Source organism: Dipodomys merriami, unplaced genomic scaffold (assembly GCF_024711535.1).
Source record: "Dipodomys merriami isolate MVZ:Mamm:240054 unplaced genomic scaffold, mDipMer1.0.p SCAF_5, whole genome shotgun sequence".
In the NCBI taxonomy this organism is placed as follows: Eukaryota; Metazoa; Chordata; class Mammalia; order Rodentia; family Heteromyidae; genus Dipodomys; species Dipodomys merriami.
The window spans coordinates 51,689,666-51,716,412 of NW_027206068.1; the positions used below are offsets into that span (position 1 = coordinate 51,689,666).

The 26,747-nt window shown below is 35.4% G+C and overlaps 1 protein-coding gene across 4 annotated transcripts in view; it reads left to right on the forward strand.

Annotated features, from left to right (window-relative positions):
- St7 (suppression of tumorigenicity 7) overlaps positions 1-26,747 on the forward strand; it is a 207,467-nt gene that overhangs the window by 29,300 nt on the left and 151,420 nt on the right. The window contains exon 2 of one of the 4 annotated variants that reach the window (XM_069996622.1): positions 17,822-17,861. The exons of 2 other annotated variants lie outside the window; for them this stretch is intronic. In XM_069996622.1, coding sequence (XP_069852723.1) covers positions 17,822-17,861 — 40 coding nt within the window. Of the gene's footprint in view, positions 1-5,251; positions 5,527-17,821; positions 17,862-26,747 lie in introns of those variants that run through there. One more of the 4 variants, XM_069996623.1, reaches the window with a different exon arrangement.

Consider the following 26,747-nt stretch of genomic DNA (forward strand, 5'->3'; position numbering starts at 1 on the left):
ACACATATAGATTTAAACTACAACCAGTCACCAGCCCATGCTTATCCCCTTTGGGCCAAACTGTTTAAAGTACAAACATCTGAGTTTAGGTTATGCTGTACGCAGAATCAAATACATATAGAATAAATTTTATTTCAAAGCTCTGGAACAAAAATTCTAAACTACTAATCTTACGAGGAAAAGAATATAGATACATCACACATTCTCTCTCTCACAGTTGTATTTGCTTTAAAATAAAACCCTTAAGATACTTTACCCATATGATGTATGTATGATGCTGTGCTGAAGGTGGGAAAGAACATACTTGTTAAGCCAATGAAATGTAATTAAATACATAAAATTCTACTGGATGAGCCTTCTTAAAAGTCCACTTTTTTTTTAAAGTCTGCTTTTAATAATTCCTACCTTCCCACTTCCAATAACAAAAGCATTAATTTTCTCATTTTCCTTTGCTTACATATTATCATTAAAACCCTTCTCCATTGATTTTAGGTATATAATACATATGTATATTCTAAGCTATTTAAAAATTCTCTTCAATGGATATAAAGAGTACTAAGAAAATAAAATTTATATCAGAACAGAGGAAGTAGAAACTCAGTTATCATACTTTCAAAATTTGTTGTGTATGCTATAGAGAGAATACACTGCTATATTTTTGCCCCATTAATAGTACATTAAATCAGTTGTCTGATGCAGTGGCATGCTGTTTGAATATGTTTTCTATAGCGATTTTACAGACATTTACACATTTTAAAATACAGGTTTATTTGGTATATAAACTTTAAAGAGAGCAACTTATATTTTTCATTCCTTAGACAGTGAATGATATGGGATTAGAAAATTTATTGTGCACAATTCAGTATGACCTGTCTTGTACTAATGGCATCATCTCAGCATGGAAGCAGATATTTCCAATAGAAATCTGATACCTGATGATTCAAGAATAATTACTATAAAAAAGAATTAAAGGCTCCAAACATTCCCGTTTGTCATATGCTTCCTTCTTCATAGGTTTAGTATTATTTATGTGGTTTTGCTTTTTTTTTTTTCTTCCAGTTTCTTTTATTTTTGGCAAGGACACTTGAACTCAGGGCTTGGGTGCTGTCCCTTAGCTTTTTCGCTCAAGGCTAGGACTGTAGCACTTGATCTACAGCTCCACTTTCAATTTTTTGCTAGTTCATTGGAAGTGAAAGTCTTTTCCTGCCCAGGCTAGCTTTGAACTGTGTTTCTCAGATCTGAGCCTTCTGAGTAGCTAGGATTACAGTTGTGAGCCACTGCACCTGGCCAGATGTGGTTTCCTTAAAAAGTAAATATTGATCTCCCTTAATCTGGCTATGTTTATCAGTAGGTTTCTAATTTTATTATAACTTTGACTAAATTATTTTGAATATTGCTTTTTATCTTTTATTGGTAATTTTATCCTGAAGTTTATATTATCTTTATGAATGGGATGGCAAAGTTACAAATGAAGAGAATTAGACAGAATGGATACAAAGATTGCTTTGATTTGGGAATGTATTTCATTACTTTTTTTGGGAAAGTGTTATGTGACTTTTTTATTTTGGAGAGGGGGTGTTTGAGGGACCTCAAATAAGTCCTATTCTTTCATCATTTCCTTCATTGAATTTTCCTTAGGCAACACATTAAATTTGTGTTCATTCTTTGAGCTAACTAGAGAGAACCAGAGCAAACTAAACTTTTGTCAATGCTGGGTCTATAGCTATGGGAATCAAGCTTTACTAAAGCATTTAGACATCCAGAGCCTCCATGTTACAGAGGCTTCACTGGAGTCAGACAGCGTGATTTATGCCCAGTTTTTTTTGGCATATCAGTTATATAATGTTTTAGCATACTGATTCTGTTAAAGCTATCAAAATAGACTACTTGAAAAAAATTACAGCTGTTTACTTATTCTTAGAAAACTGTGCTAAAAATATAGAGACCCACAGGAAAATACACATTCAGGTACATATACACTGTCATGTGTGAGCTAAGTAAGGGAGCAATCTAAGTGATTAGGTAAAGCAGTTACTACATAGAGATTATGGCCTCCTTTAGAAAATACCTTTACTGGGCTTGATCACATGGTCTCTTGCATGCATACCAGGCAAGCACTCTATCTCCTGAGCCACATCTCCAGGCCTTTTGCTTGTATTTTGTTTCTGCATAGGATATTTCTGACTTTTCTTGAGCTGCCCTCAAACTTGTAATTCTCCTTCCTTTGCCTCCTAAATAACTGGGATTACAAACATACACCACGAGGCCCAGTTCAGGGACCATTTTCTTATTCTGGTGACGATATCCATCTTTTGGGAGACTACATCTTCTATACCACTTAAAAGAGATCTTTCCCAATGTTAAAAAAATAAAGTGGTTAAGAGCATTGGTTTGGAGCCACACTGCCTAGGTTTGAAGCTCAGCATAATGTTTACTACCTTAGACAATTATTTAACCATCTGTCAAATGGGGAGAATAATGGAATCCACCTCATAGGGTTGATATCAAGATTAAATGAGATAAAACATGTCCTAGAATAGGGTCCAGCACATGGTAAATAGTGAATGTTAGCTGTTGTTATTCTTTTCTGTAACAAAAGATTTTTTTTATGTCTTATGTAGTAACATCAATTTCTTCATAGTGGTTCAACATTTCAAGAAGCTGAAAGTCATGCTACTTTGAATAAATTGTGGTACACTCATACAAAGGATTACTGCACATCCATTAAAGTAACAAAAGAGCCCTGCCTAGTGGCACACCCTGTAATCCCAACATTTAAGATGCTCAGATAGGAGGGTTGTGAGTTTGAGGCCAGACTAAGGAAAAAGAAATAGAGACAGACCTACTTAAACTTAAAGATCTACTTAAAATAAGCTATTAATGATATTTTTAGATATGTAGTAATATAGTACCGTATATATGTATATCACATTTCATTGTTTAAAAATTATATATATATAAAAATTACTATAAAAAGGTATATATCTAGTATGGATGGGTGGAGAGGAGACTTGAACATCTAACTATATGAGATTTTTACACTGTAGGATTATAGGGTCCTTCAGGCAGGTTTTATGCATTTAATATTTATTTAAATTTATTTATTTACTTCTTCACCAGCATTGGAGCTTGTGCCAGGGCCTTGTGCTTTTACTCATGGCTGGTCACTCTACCACTTGAGCCAAACCTTTAGTTCTAGTTCTAGTTCTTTGCTGATTAATTGGAGATTAGTCTCATGGCCTTTCCTACTCTGGCCCCTTCAAACCATTATCTTCAGATCTCAGCCTCCTGAATAGCTAGGATTACAGGTGTAATCACCAGTGTCTGGACAAAATAATTTCTTTCCCTCTTTCTTTCTTTCTTTCTTTCTTTCTTTCTTTCTTTCTTTCTTTCTTTCTTTCTTTCTTTCTTTCTTTCCTTTCTCCTTTCTTTCTTTCTTTCTTTCTCTCTCTCTCTTTCTCTCTCTCTCTCTCGCTCTCTCTCTCTTTCTCTTTTGGTACCAATGCTGGGGATTGAACTCATGAACTCGGGAACTCAGAGCCTTGTGCTAAAGGGTGGGGCTCTACCACTTGAGCCCTTCCACCATTTCTTCATTTCCAAACATTTCCCCCCCTCCCTCCCTTCCTCCCTCTTCCCTTCCTTCCTTCCTTCCTTCCTTCTTTGTGTGTGTGTCAGTGCTAGAGCTTAAACTCAAGGTCTCATGCTCTTGCTTTGTTTTTTTTTGTGTTTAAGGACATTGTATATTTTTAAAGCATTAAATTGCTTTGGTTTTGTATTGCAATGAAAGTTGAGAGAGAGAGAGAGAGAGAGAGAGAGAGAGAGAGAGAGAGAGAGAGAGAGAGAGAGAGAGAGAGAGAGAGTATTGTGTGTGTTTGGTGATGTGGGAGACCTTGCACTTAGGCAAGTGCTGTCACTTGAAAATGCCCCATCCCTGCCCCCCCCTTTTTTTTTTTGCCTTAGTTATGTTTTAGATAGAGTCTTGCATTTTTGCAGGGAATTGACTTTGGACTGCTATCTTCTTACCTATGCTTTCCATGTAGCTGGCATAACAGGTGTGATCACTATGAATGTCAGTTGAAATAAGGACTTACTAACTTTTTGCCTGGGATAGGCTCAAACCTCTATCTTTTGTAATTCTACTTCATGAATAGCTGGAATTACAGGTGTGTGTGACCACACTTGACTGGACACTAGAGTGTGTGAGTGTGTGTCTGTCTGTGTCTGTTTGTCTATATTTTTAAACCAGATTTCTAACCATTAGGTAACACTTGTATTTATCTAGTGACTGGAGACAAGTTATTCAAATCTTCAATTATTTCTTTGTAGGGTAGATTAAAAAATAATGTAAGTTATTTATCCATAGGAGTACACAAATAAGTATGTCAACAAAGCTTTAAGGCATCTTAAACTTTTGTAAGTTACTCTGGAAATAATGAAATTCTCAAATGGCAAAATGAAGAAAAATAAATAAAGAATAATGTAGGAGCAATCGATATGCATAAATATATTCCTTAAGCAGTGTTTTCACATTTGAATACTTACAAAATAACTAAGAATGTAATTTCTAACATTTGAGAGCTCACTGTGTGCCAAGCAGTGCTGCCTGAGCTCACACTCTTACATTACTAATATGTTTTATGTGATGTAAATTTCCAGGGTGTATACAGTAGTACACATCTTTTCATCTATTTGTAATTGAATATCCATCCTTTGAATCTGTCAGTCTGCCACAAGGAAATAATCTTGACCTCTTCTGGTAACACTTTTACAAGTAGATTATTTTTTCTCATTTCAGATATTCTTAATTCCCTTGCAAAGATCTATTTGCTGCATCAAAATACAGCATCCCGATCTGTGTGTCTTTGTGATTAGTTGGTATAAGGCCAGCATTTAAAATTCTCTGAGCTCTCTTACCATGCATATCACAGGATGAAGAACTCTCCAGGAGGGGAACTTATATGTGGTTTTCGGTTTTGTGCATTTTGTGACAAAGGAATTCCCCTTTGAATCTGGCTACTCTCCTGCAGCCTTAGGAGCCTGTGGCTCAAGCAGCGCAGTCAGTCTGTGCAGTGTCCCTGACGTCATCCAGCGTATGCATAAGCCCGGCTATTGTCTTACTGCTACAGCAGGGCTGAGGATTGCAGTATCCGCTGTTGCTGCTGCCTTCAGTCCTGCCCCTGCTGCTACCTGGTCCTGTCTTACTGCATCCTAGGAAAGCCACGTTGGCCTTCCTTGGCCCAGTGGATTTTCAAAAGCAGCCCTTCGGTTTAGGGGGGGCTGTAGGAGATCTTGCCTTTCACTCACACGGGAGAAAACTGGAGCTCGTAAGAGGAGAATCTGGCAGCTGGACACAGCTCGGACTGCATTGTCTGGCTTCATGACCCCTGCTGTGTAGCCAGCTCATCTCTTCACTCTCACACGCACACACTTTCCTTGCTCTCCCCCACCCCCACCCCTCCTTTTTTTCCTTCTAATTTTTTAAAAAGCAGCTTCTGGAGCCAGCCATGTTTGGCACTGAATCTTCATGTAAGTAAATGGATCCCACTTCTCTGCTATTTAGAAATCTGCTCACTGTCATGATTTCATTGACTTGGAGTTCATATCACTTTGCCTTAGGTCTTTAACAGTATTTGTGCTTTGGCTTTAATTTTAGAGGAATTGGTCTCATGAAAGGACTTCACCCAACTCTGTTTTTCATTCTTAAGGGAGGAATGTCAGTGTGGTCCTCTCAGGCCTCCATGAGGGAGATAAGAAGACAGGATCCAGGCACCCTCCCTAGAACATGATGATAATTGATGCGATCATGACTGTCACTTCTCCATTGTTGGGGGCTCATAGTGGTGCTTAGGCCTTAAAAAAGATGCTGGGAGTATCTGAGATGTGATAGTGTTTATATGAAAGAAAAGAAAGGTTTCGTTTTTCATCTAAGGAGAATATCATTACATACCATTCTCTGTATTTTCACAAAAACAGAATGTTATGTGTAGATTTAAAAAGAATGTGAAATATATTTATTTTTTAAGATGGATTGTTTTTCACAATGGGTTCAATTTCAGCATCTTGACTAGCATCACTGTTAAGCATCATTGTGTATGTCTTAAAACTTATACAATGAAATTGCTTTGGTGCAGAGCAGGCCCTGTACAATGGACTGAGCAGTTGTAGATACCTTAAGCTTATATCTAGAAAAATGATAACCAAACTAATTGAGAATTATTTAATGTTAGGTATAGAATAAGGTAATTTGCTAATGCAATTGTATAAGCTTCTCAGACTATTTTGTCATCATCTCTAAGTAAGGATGACAGATAAGAATTTCTGGAGGGACTTGACCTGCTGGCCTTAGAGCATGAGAGTGCAGCATCATACTATCTTTACAGTGGACAAGGGACTTAGAGCAGGGAATTTAGGAAATGTATTTCATATGAATTTGTAATTTTACCTTTACTTTGTGATCTCAGGTGTCACTGTGATGTTTGCAAAGCTGATGATTATTGTAGCATGGTAGCATGTCAAGAGAGCTATTAATCCTTGTTTCTTTTGTTTCTTAGTTGGCTTTTTAAAAGCTATTTCTATTGTTTCATGGTGGACTCTTTCCATCTCTGTAATGGTTGCATTTTTCCAATGAAGCTCAAGATAGAGTAATAATGAGTGTAATGTCTCACTCAGCATGTAACTATTGTTTATTGATAACTTAAAAATAATAATTATTGATTTTAATTAGTAGTCCATTTGGAATTATTGTCACCCATGAGATAGAATAGATCATTAACTTGAATAGAGCTGTTTCTCTATGTTACAGAATTTTATGTAGGACCCAAGGTATAGACCAAATATTTATACTGTATACTAAAGAAAAATTGGTCCCATTATTTTGTTTAGCTGAAGATGAGAATTAAAATTCGATGTGGGGAATCTGGATTCTTGAACTAAGGATTTTTCTACTGCCTGGCTTGTTTTTATCAAGCAGAAACACAGTCTTTCTTGATCATTAAACCCTATCTTTTGATAATATCACCCATGTACTACATGGCATGTTTGAAAACTGCTGGTTGTTGCTAGTCTCCATGGCTACCAGATAACTGAACAGAACAAAATGCCATTCAGAAGACAGAACACTGTCTGCAGGTTTTTGTTTTTTTTTTTTTTTTTTGCTTTTAATGAGTATTTTTATGTCTTGCTTGTCACTGGAAGTTCATGGGTAGATTCATATTATAGGGGTGAGAGGGTGGGAATGGACTGCTTTCTTTAGCTAAGGATATAGATAGCCCGTTTCCTTTCAGACTTAAGTAGGTTTTATGTTCGAAAGATTTGATTTTCAAATTTAGAGGTTATTTTATGGATGTAAGACTATATTTAGAATTTGTAGAAAAAGTTACACTTGAAATTTTAATGTATTTAGTATTTAGTAGGAGTCTTTCTAACCACTTATGGTGTTCTTGCTGAACTTACTTAAAAAATAATGTCTTAATTATTTACCTGTGTGTAATGCCGTATAGGTCCTACATAAGGTTATTTATTTCCAAAGATTTGATGTTTCTTATTCTTGATTTTTGATTGTAACACTTGTGTTGTTTTTACTTTTTAAAATTGATTTATGTACACTAAAATGATTTATATATCGTAAAATGTATGTCTATGTGTACAGCTCTGCTATTTTGTCTTTGTTTGCACCTGCGGAACCACTCACCAGATCAAAATGCAAAACATTTCTACTTCCTCAGAAAGTTTTCTTGTGGCCCTTCTCACTCAATATTGTTTCCCTCTCTTTGCCAAAAACTAACCACCATTCTGACTTTTTACCTCATAGATTAATGTTGTTAATGGCTTTTTAAAACTTTATTTCCGACGTATCTTCTGCCTATATAAGGAAGAATATCTTCATTTTCAAGTATTGAACTAAGTTGACTTTATTTTCCAGACTTTTATGGCCAGAATTTTATAGTAGCCTGAGTATCACATTACAATATTTTCTGTCTTACTGAAATGATACTGAATAAAATCCTGTCAAAACAACAAAAACTATGATTTAAAGTAAAGCCTTTGACAAAAGATTTACCTGAAAGAATACATTTTATCAGAGTATAAGACTTACATAATGGTGGTAAAAGAACATATCTAACATTATTTAGGCACTCTTCCCAATAGTACATGTTTCATCTAGCTGGACCTGCATCTACATAGTTGTATATCTTGGCCATAATCCTCTGGGCTCCCTTTGAGATAGAAGTTTTCCTTAGTGTTTGTAGACTAATGGTTGCAAAGTGGGAAGTGCACTGACTCTCCAGTGTTCTGTAAATTTGTTACCATCTTTATGTGTAGCTTTTTTCTTTATTGAAATTTCCCATGTCTGAAAATGGACATATATACTCTTTATTTGCCTTGAGGAAATGCTATTTTATTTCCTGGGTTCAGAATATGTTTAGGTTAAGAAGAAATTTCTACCAGGAAAATTTTTGAGGAAAATAATTATCAAATGCATATTTGAAGTACTTAATTTGCTTTAGTGATTGTTTATATTTTAAAATCAATTATATTCTACCAAATTAAAAATTATTTCCTTCTTTAAAAAAAATTTTTTTTTTGGGTCGGTCATGAGGCCTGAACTTTGGGCCTGGGCGCTGTCCCTCAGCTCTTCAGCTCAAGGCTAGCACTCTACCACTTTAGCCACAGCACCATTTCTAGCTTTTTTTTCTTTTTGCTTATGTGGTGCTGAGGAATCGAACCCAGGGCCTCATGCATGCAAGGCAAGCGCTCTACCACTGAGCCACCTTCCCAGCCCCGCTTCTTAAAAGTTTTAAGAGGAAAACATGTTTGTTTATCTATTTATGCAGTAAACTGATGAAAGAAAAAAAATGTTCATCTTTTTATGGGGTAAGGAAAACTGGTTTGCATTACTGACTTTTGGTTATATCCTTCCTTATAGTGCTGGTTACTTTCTTAAAAAGTAACCAGAATGAGTATGAGGAGCATCTGTTCAATTAGCAGTGAATAGACTCAGTCCTCTTTTTCTATGTTTAACGTTTTCATTTCTCAAGGGTGCCATTGAAGGTTGGTGGGAATTCTATCCTTGTCTAATACATTAATTTATCCCCCAAAGCCCCTGCTTTATTAGAGCTGAACCTTACCTGCTGAGACAGGTAATCTTTTGAAACACGGAGACCCTGGGGAAAAACAGTAGAATTTAATTTCATTTCTGAACATTTTCTTTTCATGTAATAAAGAGAATATCTAGAGCACTTTGAAGGTGTGTGTGTGTGAGGGGGGGGGGAATGGGAAAAGATCACCAAAATACCAGCAAAGTAGAGCTACTTGGTAAGACCTACCTATTTGGGCCTAGGGGAGATGGGGATATCATCTCTAACTTTAGTATACTCATGTCACATTGATTAGGTAGGTAGAATCTGGGAAGAACTTGAGGTACATGCTCAGGGTGATTTATCTGTGTTAGGCTCCAGAAGTTCAGCTGTTTATTTCATTTTATTCTCATTAATGATAAGTGCATTTAGTTGGAACTGACAGCTTCTCAATTTTAATGGATGGCATGTTATCCTTTTACCAAGAACAGCATAATTATTCAAATTTCAGTCCAATTTTTGGAGAGATATTCAGTGAATATATGCTAGCAATATTAGGTTTTCAAATATAGTAAATAAATAGGTATTTCTTTGATAAAGTAATAAAGAGTTACACTTGTATGTATGTAAATAATTAAATTTCACTTAGTGATCTTCTCCTTCCTCTTTCTTCTCCTCCTTCTCTTCTTCTTCCTTCTCTTCCTTCTCCACTTCCTCTTCCTTTCACCACCTTCTTGAGTTATTAAGTAGTTGTACAAAGAGGTTACAGTTCTGTAAGTCAGGTTGTGAATATAGTGGTTCTGGGTCAATGTCACCTCTTCCTTCATATTCCCCTATTCCCCACCCCCTGTGCCTACCTTCAATCTACATAATTAAAATTTTACATAATGTACATTGAATATAACAACTATATTTGAAGGAGCCACACTTTTAGGTGCATTCCAGGGTCTTCCTTGAGCATTGGTGTCATATTGGGATTAAATTTGGATGTTTTGATATAATGTCTGTGAATCACTTTTGAGGTGTGCATAATGATTGTGGTTATTCAGAAATGATTGTCACAATGGGACCATGTTTCAAATAAGCTCCTAGTTATTATTATTAAATAATTGTGTTAGAGACTGCTTTTTAAGCTGTTAGTATGTTTGGTAGTATGGGTCTAGGTAATTTAGAAACACTAGTCATTTTCTTAAAACTATTTCTTACAACTTCTTTCTTACAGTTGGCTGCTAATATTAAGCTATCTTGGATTTTAGATGTTTTCTTCTGACTTAAAACTAGAAGTATTTATGTGCATTATAGAAACTTACCGAAAAGTCTGTACTTAAGCATTCTATATAAAAGGAAAATCTTATTATCATCATGTGACTTTAGATAACTAGAGTACCATGGACTGCTAAAGTCACTAGTATGAAGAAATTATTATATGTTACAGGCATTTATATTGGGAAAGTGAAGTCTGTTTACTTTTTTTATTAATAAGTTTTTTTTTGTTGTGAAAATACTGTACAAAGGGGTTACAGTTATTTGAGCAAGGTAATGAGTTCATTTCTTATCAAGCATTGTGGCCTCCTCCTTTGTTTTTCCCCTACCATCCCTTCTCTCCCACCTCCTCACTTTTGATTTACCTCACTATATCATTCTGACAGTGTAAGTTCTGAGGTGAAACTTCCTTGTGGGTTTCTCATTGACATTGCAATTTTGAGAATCAAAGGCATATTTTAAACTCAGAGAAGATTTTTTTCTTTTTGGGTGTTTATATACTTATTTCACTGGTACTAACATGTCATAAAAATATCCAGTGGTTTCTCATTTTCAATTCAGTATTGGTTTCCCTAATTGTCAGTCTGTAGTTAGTTCAGTAAAGTTATATGTGACTTTTTAGTGATTTGCTGTTTGCACTGTTACACTGGACTAGGTTCATATCCTGTTTAATCTGTGGGGAGTCAATCAGGGAAAATTGCCATATATGGAAACCTTCCACATAGAATCCCCCTGGAGTTACACAGGATATGAATAGGACTTAACTGTTGTTATGGGTTCTGAGCTAGAAAAGTCACTTGTCATATGTATTTTTTAAACATTAATAATAGTCACTGCATTGAATTCTGTTTATACTGTTTAAGCTTCTAATGTCAAACTGTATGGGACACTAAAATATAATTGTATTGTCATTTCCTTGAAGAGTATTGATTTCATTCCACTTTTTTCTTAATGAGTATAAAGCGTTAACAAGTATACTTCTTGTTATATGTTTTCAACTAGAAACACATAAACTTTGTATTAGCTAGAAGTCATATATATATTATGGTGCTAGAATGCTAAACTCTTAACAATTTCACTATAGTTATTTGCATTAAACACAGATTCAGATAATTATGAATGGAAAAAAAGAGTATTCAGTTTAATTTGTCCTGTAGTAGGACAGCAATCACATGCCAGAGAGAGAGAGAGAGAGAGAGAGAGAGAGAGTACACAAGTAGGTACAGAGATTCTGGCTGCCAGTTGCCTGGTTTTAAACCATGGTTTCTACCATGTCCTCCTAGGGCTTATCTATCTATCTATCTATCTATCATCTATGGCCCAAGTATGGCTAATTAACTGAACTTTCAGTGTTAGGGGAATTGAGCTTTTGGGGCCAGGGCATCTGCATTACAGGAGTGCTTACCCAGGGGCATCAGTGAAGTATCGGTGGAATATAGTTTCTAGCCATGGAAAAGACTAGGAGAAAAAAGGGGGTTATCACATCCTAAGATCTGGTAGCCGACTAGAAGGGATCTTTGAGAAGAGACTGCATGGAACTGAATGCAATGGATCAGATTTGGAAAAACACCAAGCATATTTGTCACTTCTAGTCACTCTTGAGGCAGACATCACTATTGCAGAAATGGCTTAAGCCACTAAAATTTAGATTATTTTCCACCTGAAATACTTTATCATGTGTATGTTTTAAGTGAATGTACTAGTCACATAAATGAATCCTTCAGTATACTTAGTTAAGGAAAAATAAGAATCTTTAATGTTCAAGAAATGTACTTGGAGATATAAACAATATATGTCACATTATGGTGTTCAGTAATGTTGGTGAGTTAATGAGCCAGAACCACCACATGTTTCTTGAATAAACTTTCTACTGATTTAAGATATATGCCCAGAGTTGGCAGATACCTGGCATATATCAAACACTAATATTTAAAAATTAAATGCTATGGAATATGGCAGTTTGAAGGGGGTTGATACAAGGTTCCATACAATTTTCTAGGCTAAGAATTTTTTACATTGTAGTGTCAGAATCAAGTTAGAAAACAACTTGTCTTCCCTCACTACAGGAGCAAGTGTTATACACAGAATAAAGTCATGAGAATGTTTTTTACTAAGCCCAAATTTTGTTAGTGGATAAACATCAACATATTGATAATTTCCCACATATTGATTATTTGAATATGCCTGATAGAAGGCATATTGCCATTTTAAAGATTATTAAGTCACAATAATAAGTTACTATAATCACTAATGTTTTTACTGCATGAAAACAGAATAGTTTGCAGTCCTAGTGTAGTAAGAATCCCCCCACTTCATTTCTTTGTAAGGGTTTCAGACTGTTAAGATCCAGGATTTTTTTATGTCATATTTTGGGCAGTATCAAGCCTGATTAGTATTTTCTAGTGCTGGGGATTGAACCCAGGGTCTCAGACATGGTGGGCAGGTACTCTACAAATAAGCTATATACCAGTCCTCATGTTTTCATTTCTCTTTCTCAACAATTACATTTTTAGTTATGTAATCATTTTCCCTAGTGGTTATACCAGCAGCATATGGTCATTCAATTGCTTTATATATCTATCAACACTTTCTATTGTTAGATATTTTAATGTTTGCAATTTAGTGGTCATATAGCAGTCTATTATGATTTTAATTTGAATTTTTTTCCTTAAATAAATTGAGTAGCTCTCTACATGCTTTATTATTGTATCGTTTTAACTCACTAACTTATGTCAACTATGACATTTAAGAGAATCTTTCTAAATGCTAATAACCAGATTATTACTTGTATTTTTATGTTAATATTTTATTTATGTTTTGTTAGATTTCCTTAGTCATGTATATATCATTATTTTAAAAGATTTATGAAATTTTTATATAGATTTCATAGTAGCATTGCTTAATCTAAATTTAGATGGTTAGCATTTTTTCTTCAAGGGATTTAATAACTTTTCTTATTTTTTTTTAAATTGTGAGAGATAGAGTTATCACATTGTGAGGAGGAAATGAAAACACATATGAGTTTATTCTTTGTTGTTTGTTTAGGATTTATACTAGCATGCTTCAGAGATATTTCCCCCTGTACCAGGGGTATATAGTCAACAGCATTGCTGCACTCTTTGGTATTTGTGAATTATGAAAATATATATAGTACTGTGGTGTTAGAACATAGCTAGTATCTCTTCAAGCTTTCATGAAGCAAAGATGGGTGTTTACACTTGATTAGTATGATATTTTTATTGCTATTATTTTCTAGACATAAAATATTAGAGCTCTGAGAATTTGTGTTTTCATCTGCTGAGAAATTATCAGCCACATGAGGGACAGCGCCCAGGCCCAGAGTTCAAGCCCCACGACCGACAAAAAAAACAACAACAACAAAAAAAAAACAAAGAAATTATCAGCCACAAACCTTACTATAGTCTGCTTTCAATGTTAAATTGACCTTTTGCAGCTTCTCTTGTTGAGGAAGTTGGGCTCTGCATAACACCAGCTGTGTGTAGTATCAGAATGGAACAATAATTCAGGCATGCAGAGTATGTCTCACTTTTTTCCTGATATTGTACATTGATTTCTTTTGTCTTCAGACCATTTCAAAATAATGAAAGCAACATTTTCTATTTTTAGTTTAGGTGATTTGTTTTGAGAGTTGGGAGAGGAGAATGCAGACTTCTTATAAAGCAAATAATCTGCAAATTCAAATTTTATGTGTTACATCTCATTTGCTTAAAATCAAACACATTCCTATCATTTAAATTGAGTCAATTTCTTAGTCTTCTACCTTTTCAGTACCATTTGATTATTTAAAGTCCTTTTCAGGTATTTTAATCAATATTTGCTACTAATTAATAATCAAAAAACAGCTGTTTGGGAATTCTTGAATGTGTTCAAGTAATATCTATATTTATAGCTTTATACTTATTGTCCATTCTGCTGTTTTCTTTGGATATTAGCATTATAATATGTGGTACTGATTTTTCTTTTTCTGACCTGGTGTACATTTGTGGAGGTCCAAGACTAGTCTTGGACTTGTTTTTAAAAGGTTTTCCTAGGAACTGTTTATTACTATTTGAAAAGCTAATTATTTTACATGCATTTAATGGATTTTAGTTGAATTTACCTTCTCTATTTCTCTTTCCTGATCCACTTCCTGCATTATTATATACAATTTACATTTTTATTGGCTCTCATTATTCTATTTCTATACATGTATATAATGCACTTCAATCATAATCATCCCCAAATATTCTATTAACCATCCCCACTCTCATTCCACATGTGAACACATAGCATACACCACCTACTACACATCAATGGAACTTGTTAATCTAGACAGGAAATTCTTCTGTGTTTTCCTCACTTGGCTAGTTGGACTTCTGTTTGCTTTTGAGTATTGATAGTAGGAATTTCTGAGTAGCAGCTGTGCTAGACTCTGTACTGTTTCCTGTCCAGTCACTCTTCTGCACAAACAAGCCATAACCATAATAAGCTACCTTCTCAGAGAACTGTTTTGCATAGAGGAGGGTAGGAGCAAGAGCATTTAATAGGATTGCCTATCCCTGGCCAACTGTATGTAATATTCATATACTTTTTGCTTTGGTGGCCTGTTTTATGTCTTGACATAATAATTGAATAAAATGCCCTGTATTTGGTAGAAAAGCCCCAATTGCTTGAATTTCCCAATCTAAACAGTTTCACCTCTCTTCCTAGGGATATGAGTATAACAAGACTTTATGTGGAAAAACGAACTTTACAACTTGGGGTGAGGGGGCGGGAGGTGAGGGGCAGGGGGGGGTAGAGTGGTAGGGGGAGGGGGGAAGATGGGAAGGGATGGGAAGGGGAAACAAAGAGCAACAATGCTTGATAAGAAATGTACTCATTATCTTGCCCATGTAATTGTAACCCCTCTGTGCAGTATTTTCACAATAAAAAAATTAAGAAAGTTAGACTTTTCTTTTTAGCACTTTAGCCTGAAGTCCTGTTTTTCATTCTTATAAGATCAAACATGTCACTTGATAAGTCTCCTTCTTATAACAGAATTTAAAAACTATTGAGCAATTGGGCTCAAAAAACTACTGGTCTGAGTAATGTGGCACTAAGGTTTCAATGAAAATATTGTGAGCAGTTCTGCCCTTGCCATCTGACCCGGAAGTCACCTGTGCCGTATGTTGTGAGACAGCCTTCCTACCCTCTCCACCCTATTTTAGACTGGTGATTTAGAGAATTTTGGCATTTGGCAGTAAAGTCCTGTGACTTTGTATTTTATATGCAAATGTGTAGCATTGCTTTTCTTAAATGTTAGTCCCTTAAGGCCTAGTTCTATTGCAAAAGCTTCCTGAGGAGAGTCAGTTTCAAGCTGAAGAAGGGAATATTTTATGATGCCATTTTAAACTGAGAAGGTTCTCTAATGAAGGAGATTAGCATGAGCCAATGACAAATACTGCCACAAAAAGTACCTCCAATTACCTAAGTTAAGAATAGACATTTTCTTTTGCAATCAAGATTAAGTAGTATGATTTTTTTTTGCAAACTCTCCTACTGGGATATGATTTTACTTAGTTCACACAAAGCTATTAAAATTATTCTTTATATATTTAGTGCATTGTGTCAATTATTTTTATAATCACATATGGCTTTTACTGCTAGACTGCTATTCTGATTGTATGAGGAGATCATCAATTGGAATTTAATTATATGGCAAATAGTATCATCTTGAAATTGTTTGTGGGTAGGATTAAACCCACTGTATGATATGGCTTACTTAATCTCTTCTCAACACGTAAGCTGTCTACTCAATGGCAAATGAATGTTTTGGGATATAATTTACAGAAGTTGGTTTCCAGAAAATATTTGTTAGTCTATAAGGGCTCCATGAGTTATAAAACAAACCTCCATAGTTGTTTCAGTCATTGTGCTTAGGGTGCAGAGATATTGAGAGTAGGCTTTGTCATTAAGCAGGACCAATAGGAAAAAGAGGTGGGCCATAGCCTTAAATGAAAAATATGTGATGATGGATGTTTGACATTGAAATACAAGCAAAAACCCAACTAGATTTACTATGATAACTTTTTAGAGAATAATTTTTTGTAATATACCTAGAGTCATTTTCATTGATAATGATCATCCCTAAGCTTCTTTGAAAGAAGGTTTTTGATCTTATTTCCTGCATTAGACTAGTTTCAGTATTCTTTTAACACTTTTAATGCTACTTCCCCCCCTTATTAGGTATTATTTAGTCCCTAATGACATTTTCATTTATTAATGCTAGTGAGACCTATTCTTGAGATCACAAACTATTTAAAATTCTAGTGTATCTATAAAATGATGTATTGTTTTATTAACATATAAGAGTTTATTTTCATTGTAGAGTGCCTTAATAATATACATTTTTTTAAAAAAAAAGATGGCTAAGAGTTTTGCAGCCAGACAGACTTGGAATTGAATCTTGGTTCTGTCCTTTACTGGGCTATTGATAGTTAACTTAATATTTTGATTGAGAAGGACTTAGTTAAAAGAATGATATAGGAATGAAGCCAGGTGCAAGTGGCTCACACTTGTAATCTTAGCTACTCAGGAGGCTGAGATCTTAGGATCATGGTTTGAAGCCATTCCAGGCAGGAATGTCCATGGGACTTATAGCCAATAAAATACTTAGAAAAAGCCAGAAGTGGGGCTGTGGCTAAAAGGGTAGAGAACAAACCTTGAGCAAAAAGAAGCTCAGGGACAGCTCCCAGGCCTTGAGTTCAAGCCCCAGGACCAGCAAGAACAACAACAACAAAATGAATGAATGAGGTAGTGTGTGTTACTTATCCTGGTTTTCCACGTGAGTTATATAAGTGAATAAATACATACTGAGTATTTCAAAGGAAAAGTATAACACTAAAGGATCTGTGCCATGCAAAGATATACAAACATATGTATATACAAATATATAGATATATGTGAGCATCTGTAGTTTTTTCTGTAAAGCAGAGTGACCTAGTCAAGAAGATTGTATGATTTTTTAATAACATCCCAAATTCAGTGATAAATTCTCGTTAGTATGTCTTTAAATAGACTTTGAATAGTGTGTATAAAAGTATAAAACCGTGTTTTTGTTTTTTTTGGGGGGATTCAGTCGTGGGGCCTGAACTCTGGGCCTGGGCGCTGTCCCTCAGCTCTTCAGCTCAAGGCTAGTGCTCTACCACTTGAGTCACAGCGCCACTTCTGGCTTTTTTCTTTTTTGCTTATGTAGAGCTGAGGAATTGAACCCAGGGCCTCAAGCATGCAAGGCAACCACTCTACCACTGAGCCACTTTCCCAGCCCTAAAACTGTGTTATTTTTAACCTTTATGTTATTTAACAATATTTTGTGAATATTTTGCCACAATACTGAATTTAATAATCACAGAGTATTTTGTAGGTTGAAACCTTTTATTTAGCTAATTATTTACTAATAGTGTTTCTTAAAACTTCTTTTTTTCTTTTTTCTTTTTTGGCAGTTGTGGGGCCTCAACTCTGGGCCTGGATGCTATCCCTCAGGTACCATTTGAGTCACAGTGCCACTTCCGGCTTTTTCTGTTTATGTGGTGCTGAGGAATTGAACTCAGGACCTCATGCATGCAAGGCAAGCACTCTACCACTGAGCCACCTTCCCATCCCTCTTAAAAATTCTTTTATGAATAAATATGACAAGCATTCTTGTTATTGAATTCTTTGCATCTAGAAGTTAATTTTTTTTTTTTTTTGTACTGGTTGTAGTGTTTGAAATCAGGCCTTCAAGCTCTTGCTTGGCTTTCTTGTTTATGGCTGACACTCTACCACTTGAACTACACTTCCAGTCCACCATTCCATGTTTTAAGGTTAAACTTGTGGAAGCAGAATTTCAGGAAAAAAAAGGCATGTAGATGTTTAGAATAATTGGTTCCAGTTAACGTACTGGGATTTTTTTTTTTTTTTTGGTTGGTCATGGGGCTTGAACTCAGGACCTGAGTACTGTCCCTGAGCTCTTCTGCTCAAGGTTAGTGCTCTACCACTTTGAGCCACAGCTCCACTTCCAGTTTTCTGGTGGTTCATTGGAGATAAGAGTCTGACAGACTTTCCTGTCCAGGCTGGCTTCAAACTATGATCCTCAGCTCTCAGTCTCCTGAGTAGCTAGGATTACAGATGTGAACCACCAGTACCTGACTTGCTGTATATCTTAAAAATACCTTTGTGTAAAAATCCAGAAGTGGTTAAGGACTTGGGAGAACTTATAAGAATTTAGTTACCTTCTCCATTTTAGGAAAAGTTTTATTTAAAAAACTTTGTGTTCTTGTGTAAAGGTACCTGAAAATGAATTCCATCTCTTCACTTTGTACCTGGGAAGTTCTGAAGGGGAAAGTTGGAATCTGTGGTTGACTGTGATCCTGGTGAATTCGATTTTCATTCTCTCTAAGGCAGTTCTCTCTCTTTTGTATTAGTACCTCTGTTTTCTTCCCTCTCCTCTCCTCTCTTCCTCCCTCTTTCTTTCTTTCTTCCTTCCTTCCTTCCTTCCTTCCTTCCTTCCTTCCTTCCTTCCTTCCTTCCTTCCTTCCTTCCTTTCTTTCTTTCTTTCTTCCTTCCTTTCTCTCTCTCTCTTTCTCTCTTCTTTTCCTTCCTACCTTCCCCTGGATGCTGTTCCTGAGCTTTTTGTTCAAGGATAGTACTCTTCCTCTCCTGGCTTTTTGGTTCTTAGTTGAAGATAAAAGTCTCATGGACTTCCCTGCCTGGGTGGCTTTGAACTGTATTCCTCAGATCTCAGTCTCCTGAGTAGTTGGGATTACACACATGAGCTACTGGTGCTTGGCAAGTAGTACCTCCTTCGTAGTTTTACTCCCTCAGCTAACCAATGATCTTGTAAATCTTGGACAGAAATAATGGGCTAGAAGAACTCAAGAAGGTTCACCAGGAACAAGCTTCACATAAACAACTCATTTTGAGACCTACACACTATCAAATTGTATGTATTTACTCTATACATGTAAATATCATCTTTGGGAGACACACTAATAGTGGAATCTTAAGCTAATTTTCCTTGTCCTCTTCTTCCTTGCCTATATCTTTCCTCAACTCTCTCCTCTCTTGTCTCTTCTTTTGAGGTAGGAACTTTCTGTTTATACCATAGGTTGTCTTGGAACAAGAGACGCTCCTGACTCAGTCTTCCAAGTGCTAGCTAGAATTAAATGCATATACAACCATGCCCTAGCAATAGTATTTTTTTTTTTACCAGTGAGGATGGGCATGTTTGTCTCTATGGAGTACTGACTTGTGCCCTTTCCTTATGAAAAAAACAATCACTCATAGAAAAAGTAGCTAATATATTCTGAATTAATCTAATGTCTTAAAGAATATATTCTCCAATTTTATTCTCATTAAAATTTTTTCCATAGACTTATACATGTACATACACCATCAAACCGTATTATCTCCCTTTTCCTTCTTGTGTCTATTCTTTCCTGCTCCTTTTACTCTGTTCCTCCTTTTTTTTTTGTTGACTCACAGTTTCCATTAGTAGTAGATGCTTTCTGCTTTCTAGACTGCTCAAGAATTTCTCTGGGGAATAGCTCTCATGAATTGTATCCAATATAAGATGTGAAGACTAAATGTGAACAGGAAAAGCCTGGGGATATCCATGCAAAGGTATTAGCTGGTTTCCTATTATGGAGGTTGGTAAGGTGTCATCCTGAAGTGCAGAATCTTGGCTGCATATTCATCTTTTACATGGAGAATAAATATAATTTTAGTAGAATGTCCTTTGACTGGCTATTTATGATAAATTCTGCTACTACTATAATGTTCTACTTTCTTCTCCAGTGAGGCCTAGAGATGTCTATATGCCACAGAATCTTATTATGGCAACTAAATTAACAAAGAAAGAACGTTTTCAAAACAGCTAGTTTGAATACCCTAGTATGAATACTTTTAAACAGTTAACTCTTAGCAGAGGATGACAGTCTGCAAAATGATTGCTACTGGGAGCAATTATTTGATTGGACTGTTTCTTTCATTTCTGTATGTTTTTCCATAGGTTCTCACTGAATAATTACCTTGTAAAATTACTTTCACACACAAATACTCCTGTTCTTTGCATATAATTATCCTATTTTCCTAAAATACCTGTATAGGATATTTTAATAAAGCATATTTTGCTTAAAGAAAAGTAAAAGTTATTGCTTACTCAAAGTTATTGCTTACTAAATTGCTTATTCAAATAATCTGTCATAAACAAAATACTGCTTCTGTTCTTAGTTCACTTTCTGAGGCTATGACAACAGCATCATTTACAAAATTATAAGCAATAAAGGTTTTTTTGGCTCATGGTCTGGAAGCTGGGAAGTCCAAGATGGTGGGGGTGAGGGTGTCTCACCTGGTGAGAGCCTGGGTGGTATATCATCCTACGGGAGAAGAAGTCTTAAGTGAGAAGGGCAAGTGAGTCATAGAAACAAAAAGAGAATGGGGGATGGAGCTTATGCTTTTATCTGGAGCTCACAAGATAACAAACAAACTGCCCTGATAATGTGATCAAGGCATTCATCCATTCATCGGAGCAGAGCCCTTAAGACCTAACCACCTTTTAAAAGGTCCTGTCTCTAAGCACTGTTGCAATGGCTATCAAATTTCAATTTGTGTTTTAGAGGGGATATTCAAATCACAGCAGTCTCCAAAGATGTCCCCGTCTTTATCCTTGGAACACATGGGTATGTTACATTGAATGGTACAGGAAAATTGAAAAACTGAACCAGATAGAATTAAGGTTATCACAGACCATGGGTAGGCTCAGTATAATCAGAAGCATTCTTGAAAGTATAAGAGAGAAAGAAAAATCACAGTAATGTAAGAAATGGCTTTGACAGGTGGAGGAAAAGGATCATTAGCCAAGGAATAAAAGTGACCCTATATAACCTTCTAGAAGTGTTCTTGCATAATACATACTTGTATATATTTTCTCTTCTTACTTGCTTTTATCTAAATGAGAATTTGCATTCCACACCTTTGAGTTTTTGATTTCTTAATCATGTATTTAAAAAACATAGAGTCTACCCTTTAGATCGATCATACGCTTTTCTCTTTTCTCCTCCTCCTCCTTCTCTTTTGGTGGCATTAGGGATTGAACTCAGATCCTTGTGCTCTGTGCTTGGTCGCAAATCCTCTACCACTAGAGCCTTGTCCCCCAGGCCTTTTTGTTTTATTTTTCAGAAAAATATAATCTTCTGACACCCACCACCACACACTCTGCCTCCTGACTCACTGGGATTACAGGCCATCACATCCACTTTTGATTTTGACATAGTCTAACTTTTGAATAGGCTGGTCTCAAATTATGATCCTTCATTTCTCTGCCTTCAGAAAGGCTAAGATTTCAGACACATACTACCACTGCTGGCTGATTATATTCTAAAAAGATAGCTTGTGGTAGTTTTTTTTTTTTTTTTTTTTTTTTGGGGTCCAGTCATGGGCCTGAACTCTGGGCCTGGGCGCTGTCCCTCAGCTCTTCAGCTCAAGGCTAGCACTCTACCATTTGAGCCACAGTGCCACTTCCGGCTTTTTTCTTTTTGCTTATGTGGTGCTGAGGAATCAAACCCAGGGCCTCATGCATGCAAGGCAAGCACTCTACCACTGAGCCACCTTCCCAGCCCGTGGTAGTTTTTTTTTTTAAGCTTGTGGTAGTTCTTCATGTGACTGCAATTTATTTCAGATGTAGTCTTGATGGACTATATAATTGTTTCTAGTTTAGGTATTACAAATTGAGAACATATACAAATATAATTGTTTCCATGGAGCTTATAAATTAGTTTAGGGAATTTAGAGTTTTAATAAATATTGCTGAAGAAGTAATCTAATTTATAATATTTAATAGTCTATGTCTGGGCTAGATTGTACCTTTTTTTTTTTGTAGAATAAAGACAAAAGTATATGACCCCAAGACACAGAGACTACAGATCTGTCCTTATCCACTATTAAACATAAGAACAACTACGGTGGTATGATTGCCAGAAGAGATTCTTCAGTTGTCCAACTGATCTAGGTCTTAGAAACCATATGGTTCCTTTGGCAGTGATAAGAGTGCTTGTGGGAGCTCTGCCAAGTCCTGCGGTCTGCTTTTTGTAGATGTCTGTGCTGTCATAATGGGAGGGACCGGAACCTCATGACCTGCACCTGATCTTTTACCTTGTTTTGGCATACAGCTGTACATAGAAACACAATACTTACCTGTGAATGATTTATGCATGTGGTTTTGTTTTGGAAACATGTAGCTTGTTTCTAGAAGGGCACAAGACAGTTTTATCTTGTTTTTTTCAGCAGCATATAAGATGGTACTTTCAGGGTCAGGAAAAAATCATGTAGTACTTTCAGGTCCCTTGAGTTCCCTATTACATTTCCCCCAAGACTCTCTGATAAAAATTACTAGCAATAATGTCTGACATTATTGTTTTACCTCACTTTTAGCAGTGCTGTGAGTCAACAGACTTTCTAAGGAATGATGGCTATGTGATTTTTCTGGCTATGTTAGAAAGCTTTCTCACCTATAAACTGAAGATAACAGTATACAGTAAGAATGATACACCATTGTATTTTCTTTAAATTGATGGGTGAAAATAAGATTTCAACTTGTTTTTTTAAACTAGAAATGAGGTTGATTAGCTAATATTTTAAAGTTTCTTTATTGACATAGTTCTATTTTAAAATTGTTTTTATTGGTGTGTAATTGTTCTTAAGTATTTACTCTTAAAAAAAGGAAAGGCTTATTTTGGCTTATGCTTTAGGAAGTTTCAGTTCATTGACTGTTTGCCTCAGTGTTCTGGGCCTATGGAAAGGCAGTACCTCGGAAAGACTGGACAGTATAGCATAGCTTACTGCTCATTAAGAAGATTTTTTTCCTACTATATATTTTGTAAATATACTTGTAAAGCTTATCATTTATATTTTATCTTTATGTCACTTCTTGCTTACAGGCATTTTAATATTTATGTATTCAGGATTTTTTTATCAGTAGCTTTTGCTTTGTATTTTACTGTCAAAGTCCTTTTCTCCAAGATTAAAACATACAAACCTTCTATAGTAACTTTTGCTATTTTTGTACTTTTATATTTTTGAATCTTTGGTCCAGTGTTGGGTTTATTTTCTCTTTTGAAGCAAAAATCTTCAGTTAACTGTTTAAACAAGATTTGGCATAAGCTATAAATCATTAAATGAACAATATATTTTAGCTTAGTAGTTTTATTCTTTTTATATTGTTTCATTAGTGATCAGTATTTTAAATTTTTAATTTAATTTAATTTAATTTTTTTTCTGGTCTTAGAGGTTTGAATTCAGGGCTGAGGTTCTGTCCCTGATTTTCTTTTGTTCAAGACTAGTGCTCTATCATTTGAGACACAGCTCTACTTCCAGTTCTTTTGATAGTGTATTGGAGATAACTGTCTCATGAATTTTCCTGTTGGGACTTACTTCAAATCACAACCCTTGTATCTTAGCCTTCTGAATATCTAAGATTACAAGTGTGAGCCCCAGGAACCTGACCTTTTAAACAACTTCTAATATGACTGTTTAGGGGCAGGATATAAAAATGTTGAGCATTTATTTCAACATACAAAACCATTTACCGTTTTGTTTTAGATTAATTTAGTATGGGGCGGGGTATGTAGTTCAGTGGTAAAATGTGTCTACTCGTGTAATTCCCTGAGTTAGATCTCCAGCATTATAAAAAATGTCATTCCTAAAGAATTAACTATATACTTGGAAATGAGTTTTCACTGAATTATTATAAAACACATATTATTACCTTGGAAAACCTTGCTGTTTTGTAGCTTTCTATTTTCTCATATTTGATTATAGCAGTTTGAGAGAGGAAAATGTATTTTAGGCTTAGTAACCTTTTATTAGCTTAGTCTCCCAGTAGAAGAATAAAGATAAGTTATTTATGCCTTATGCTTTTAGACTTATTGTTTGAAATTGGTGTTGATAAAAATAATGACTGATGAAGCAAACATTGGTATCTGTTACTAAAACATTTGTGACTATTCTTTTTAAATTTTTCCATTGTATCTTAGCAAAATTATGTTCTGCTATTTGAAAAAGTTGTAGACTAGAGACAAATTGCCAGGTCAAGAAAATGTTGATTTGATTAAATATGTATTTATTCTATGATGACTGCCACACATTCCCCAAAGGAAAGCAGGGCGTTTCTTGTATTGTTTAATTGCCTTTAGCCAATTTAGTCTTGTCATGGCACGGTCTGAAGGGAGCCAACCTCATCTCTTTAAGAAGAGGAAGTGATTGTCTACATGATTGTAATGTATACATACTACTATTCAGTAACGTTGCTTAGTAAATTTCTTAAATGTTAACTTCAGTTCTTCAGTTTAATGGTATTTGTTTTAAAATTCACACTGGTAAAATGTTATCACCACACCCCTGTGAGACAGTATTGTATCCTTTCCCAGTTGCAGATTCTAGCTTACTTTTGCATATTTTGTCTAGGGATACAGATGATAGTTATTCCATAAATATTTGGCCAGTCTTCCTTGATTACATTTGTACTTGTTACGGATCTAGTGGTTTTCAGAGGGTAATAGAAAACCACAATGTCATCATGGCAACAACTCTGAAGAAGGATTCTTTAGAGTATGCTTTCTTTTTCTTACTCCCCCCCTTTTTTTTTCTATCTCAAATGTACTTTTCCTTGGCTTCATAAAGAAGTGGAAAGTGATTGTTGAAGTATTGAGTTATACCTGGAATGTTTGATTTTAAGGAACGGATAGAAGAGAGAAGGAAGGAAAAATCTTGTCTTTCTAAACAAAAACAGTTTAATAATATCACTCATTTGGAAATCAGTCAAGAAAAATACCATTTACATGCTTTTTATATAGGAAAGTGTTTCAGGCAGGGGCTCTGCAGAACAGGAAGGTCTTGACTGGGTATATCCAAAAGGAAACCATTGTTACCGAAATGGTGAGCAAAGACTGGAAAGACAGGCAAGGCAAGATCATGCAAGGGCCAACTCTTTAGTATAGGACCCACGGTTTATTCAGTGTTTGGGTGTGAGCAGTGAGGAAGACAGAAAAGTCAAGGATGACTTCTCAGTTTCTAAAATGAGGAAATGTGTGGATGTAGTCTGGCATACCATTAATCAACCCAGAAAATTATCTGAAGGAGTTACAGAAGTACATACAACAAAGACCAAAAGAAATTTAAAGGCTGGCAGCATTAAGCAGAGTCTAGCCACCCACATGTTTTTACTCCCATTCTCATTTTTTTCTTTTTACCAAAATAAAAGCTTTTTTTTATCTGCTGCTGACTCTTTGAACACAGTACATTGTCTGTGTCATCAGTAATTTATGCAGTAACCTCGAATAAAACCATTCATTCCAAGGCCTGTGATTCTAATCTAGTTTTCCAGAATACTTCATAAGACAAATATGAAAGAAAAGATTGGTGAGACAAAACAAAATAAAATACACAAACAAAAACCCCAACTCTATCATTTATTATTATGGTACAATTTAAATGGTATACTAAGGGTCACATCAGACTTGTTTTTCAAACCTGTGTAGCAGCATCTCTAACCTACTAATAGGAAACTATACATGTTGATTGTTGCATTTACTTGCAGCAGATTTCTTTCTGTCATTTGCACAACTAGAAAGAAGGTCGGAGGTACAGTTTTGCAATGTTTGGCCTGACATTGGTAGTTACTTTTGGAGGAAGTGATTATTCTCATCTTATTCTTTTAATGATCAATTTTCTTGTTACAGATAAAATATATTTGCAAGAAAAGTAGAAAGTACAGAAAGTTATACAACCACCTGTCATGCCACTATTATTCCCATCAGGTTTTGTCATCCCAGTACCAACAAGTAGTTCTTTCTTCCATGTGTTTAGAAATTTACTTAGTATGATGCTTTATATTGTTTATAAAGTTATATAGCTTCCATTTTTCAGGTAGGATTCTCTTGGTACACTTTTCCATATGTTATTGACTATTATTCAGACACAACATGCTAGTCTAGTGCTGGTGGCTCTCACATATACTCTCAGATACTCAGGAGGATGAGATCTGATTATTGAAGTTTGAAGCCAGCCTGAGCAGACAGATCCATTAGACTGTCCAATTAACCAACAATAAGTGAGAAGTGGAGATTTGTACCTCCAGTAGTAGAATGCTAGCCTTGAGCAGAAAAAGCTAAGGGGATAGTCCCTGAGTTCAAAAATATGGCTTTGAGATCAAGCCCCGGTACTGGCATAAAAAAAAAATGAAACATCCCTTAATATGGTAAATGACCATATAATAGTCTGTGAAATAGGGTAGTTAATTATTTTCCTGTTGTCACGCATTTGGATTACTTACTGTTCTTTGTGGAAATTTTTCAAGTTTAAAGGGGAAATGGACATTTCTTGTAGAACATAGTG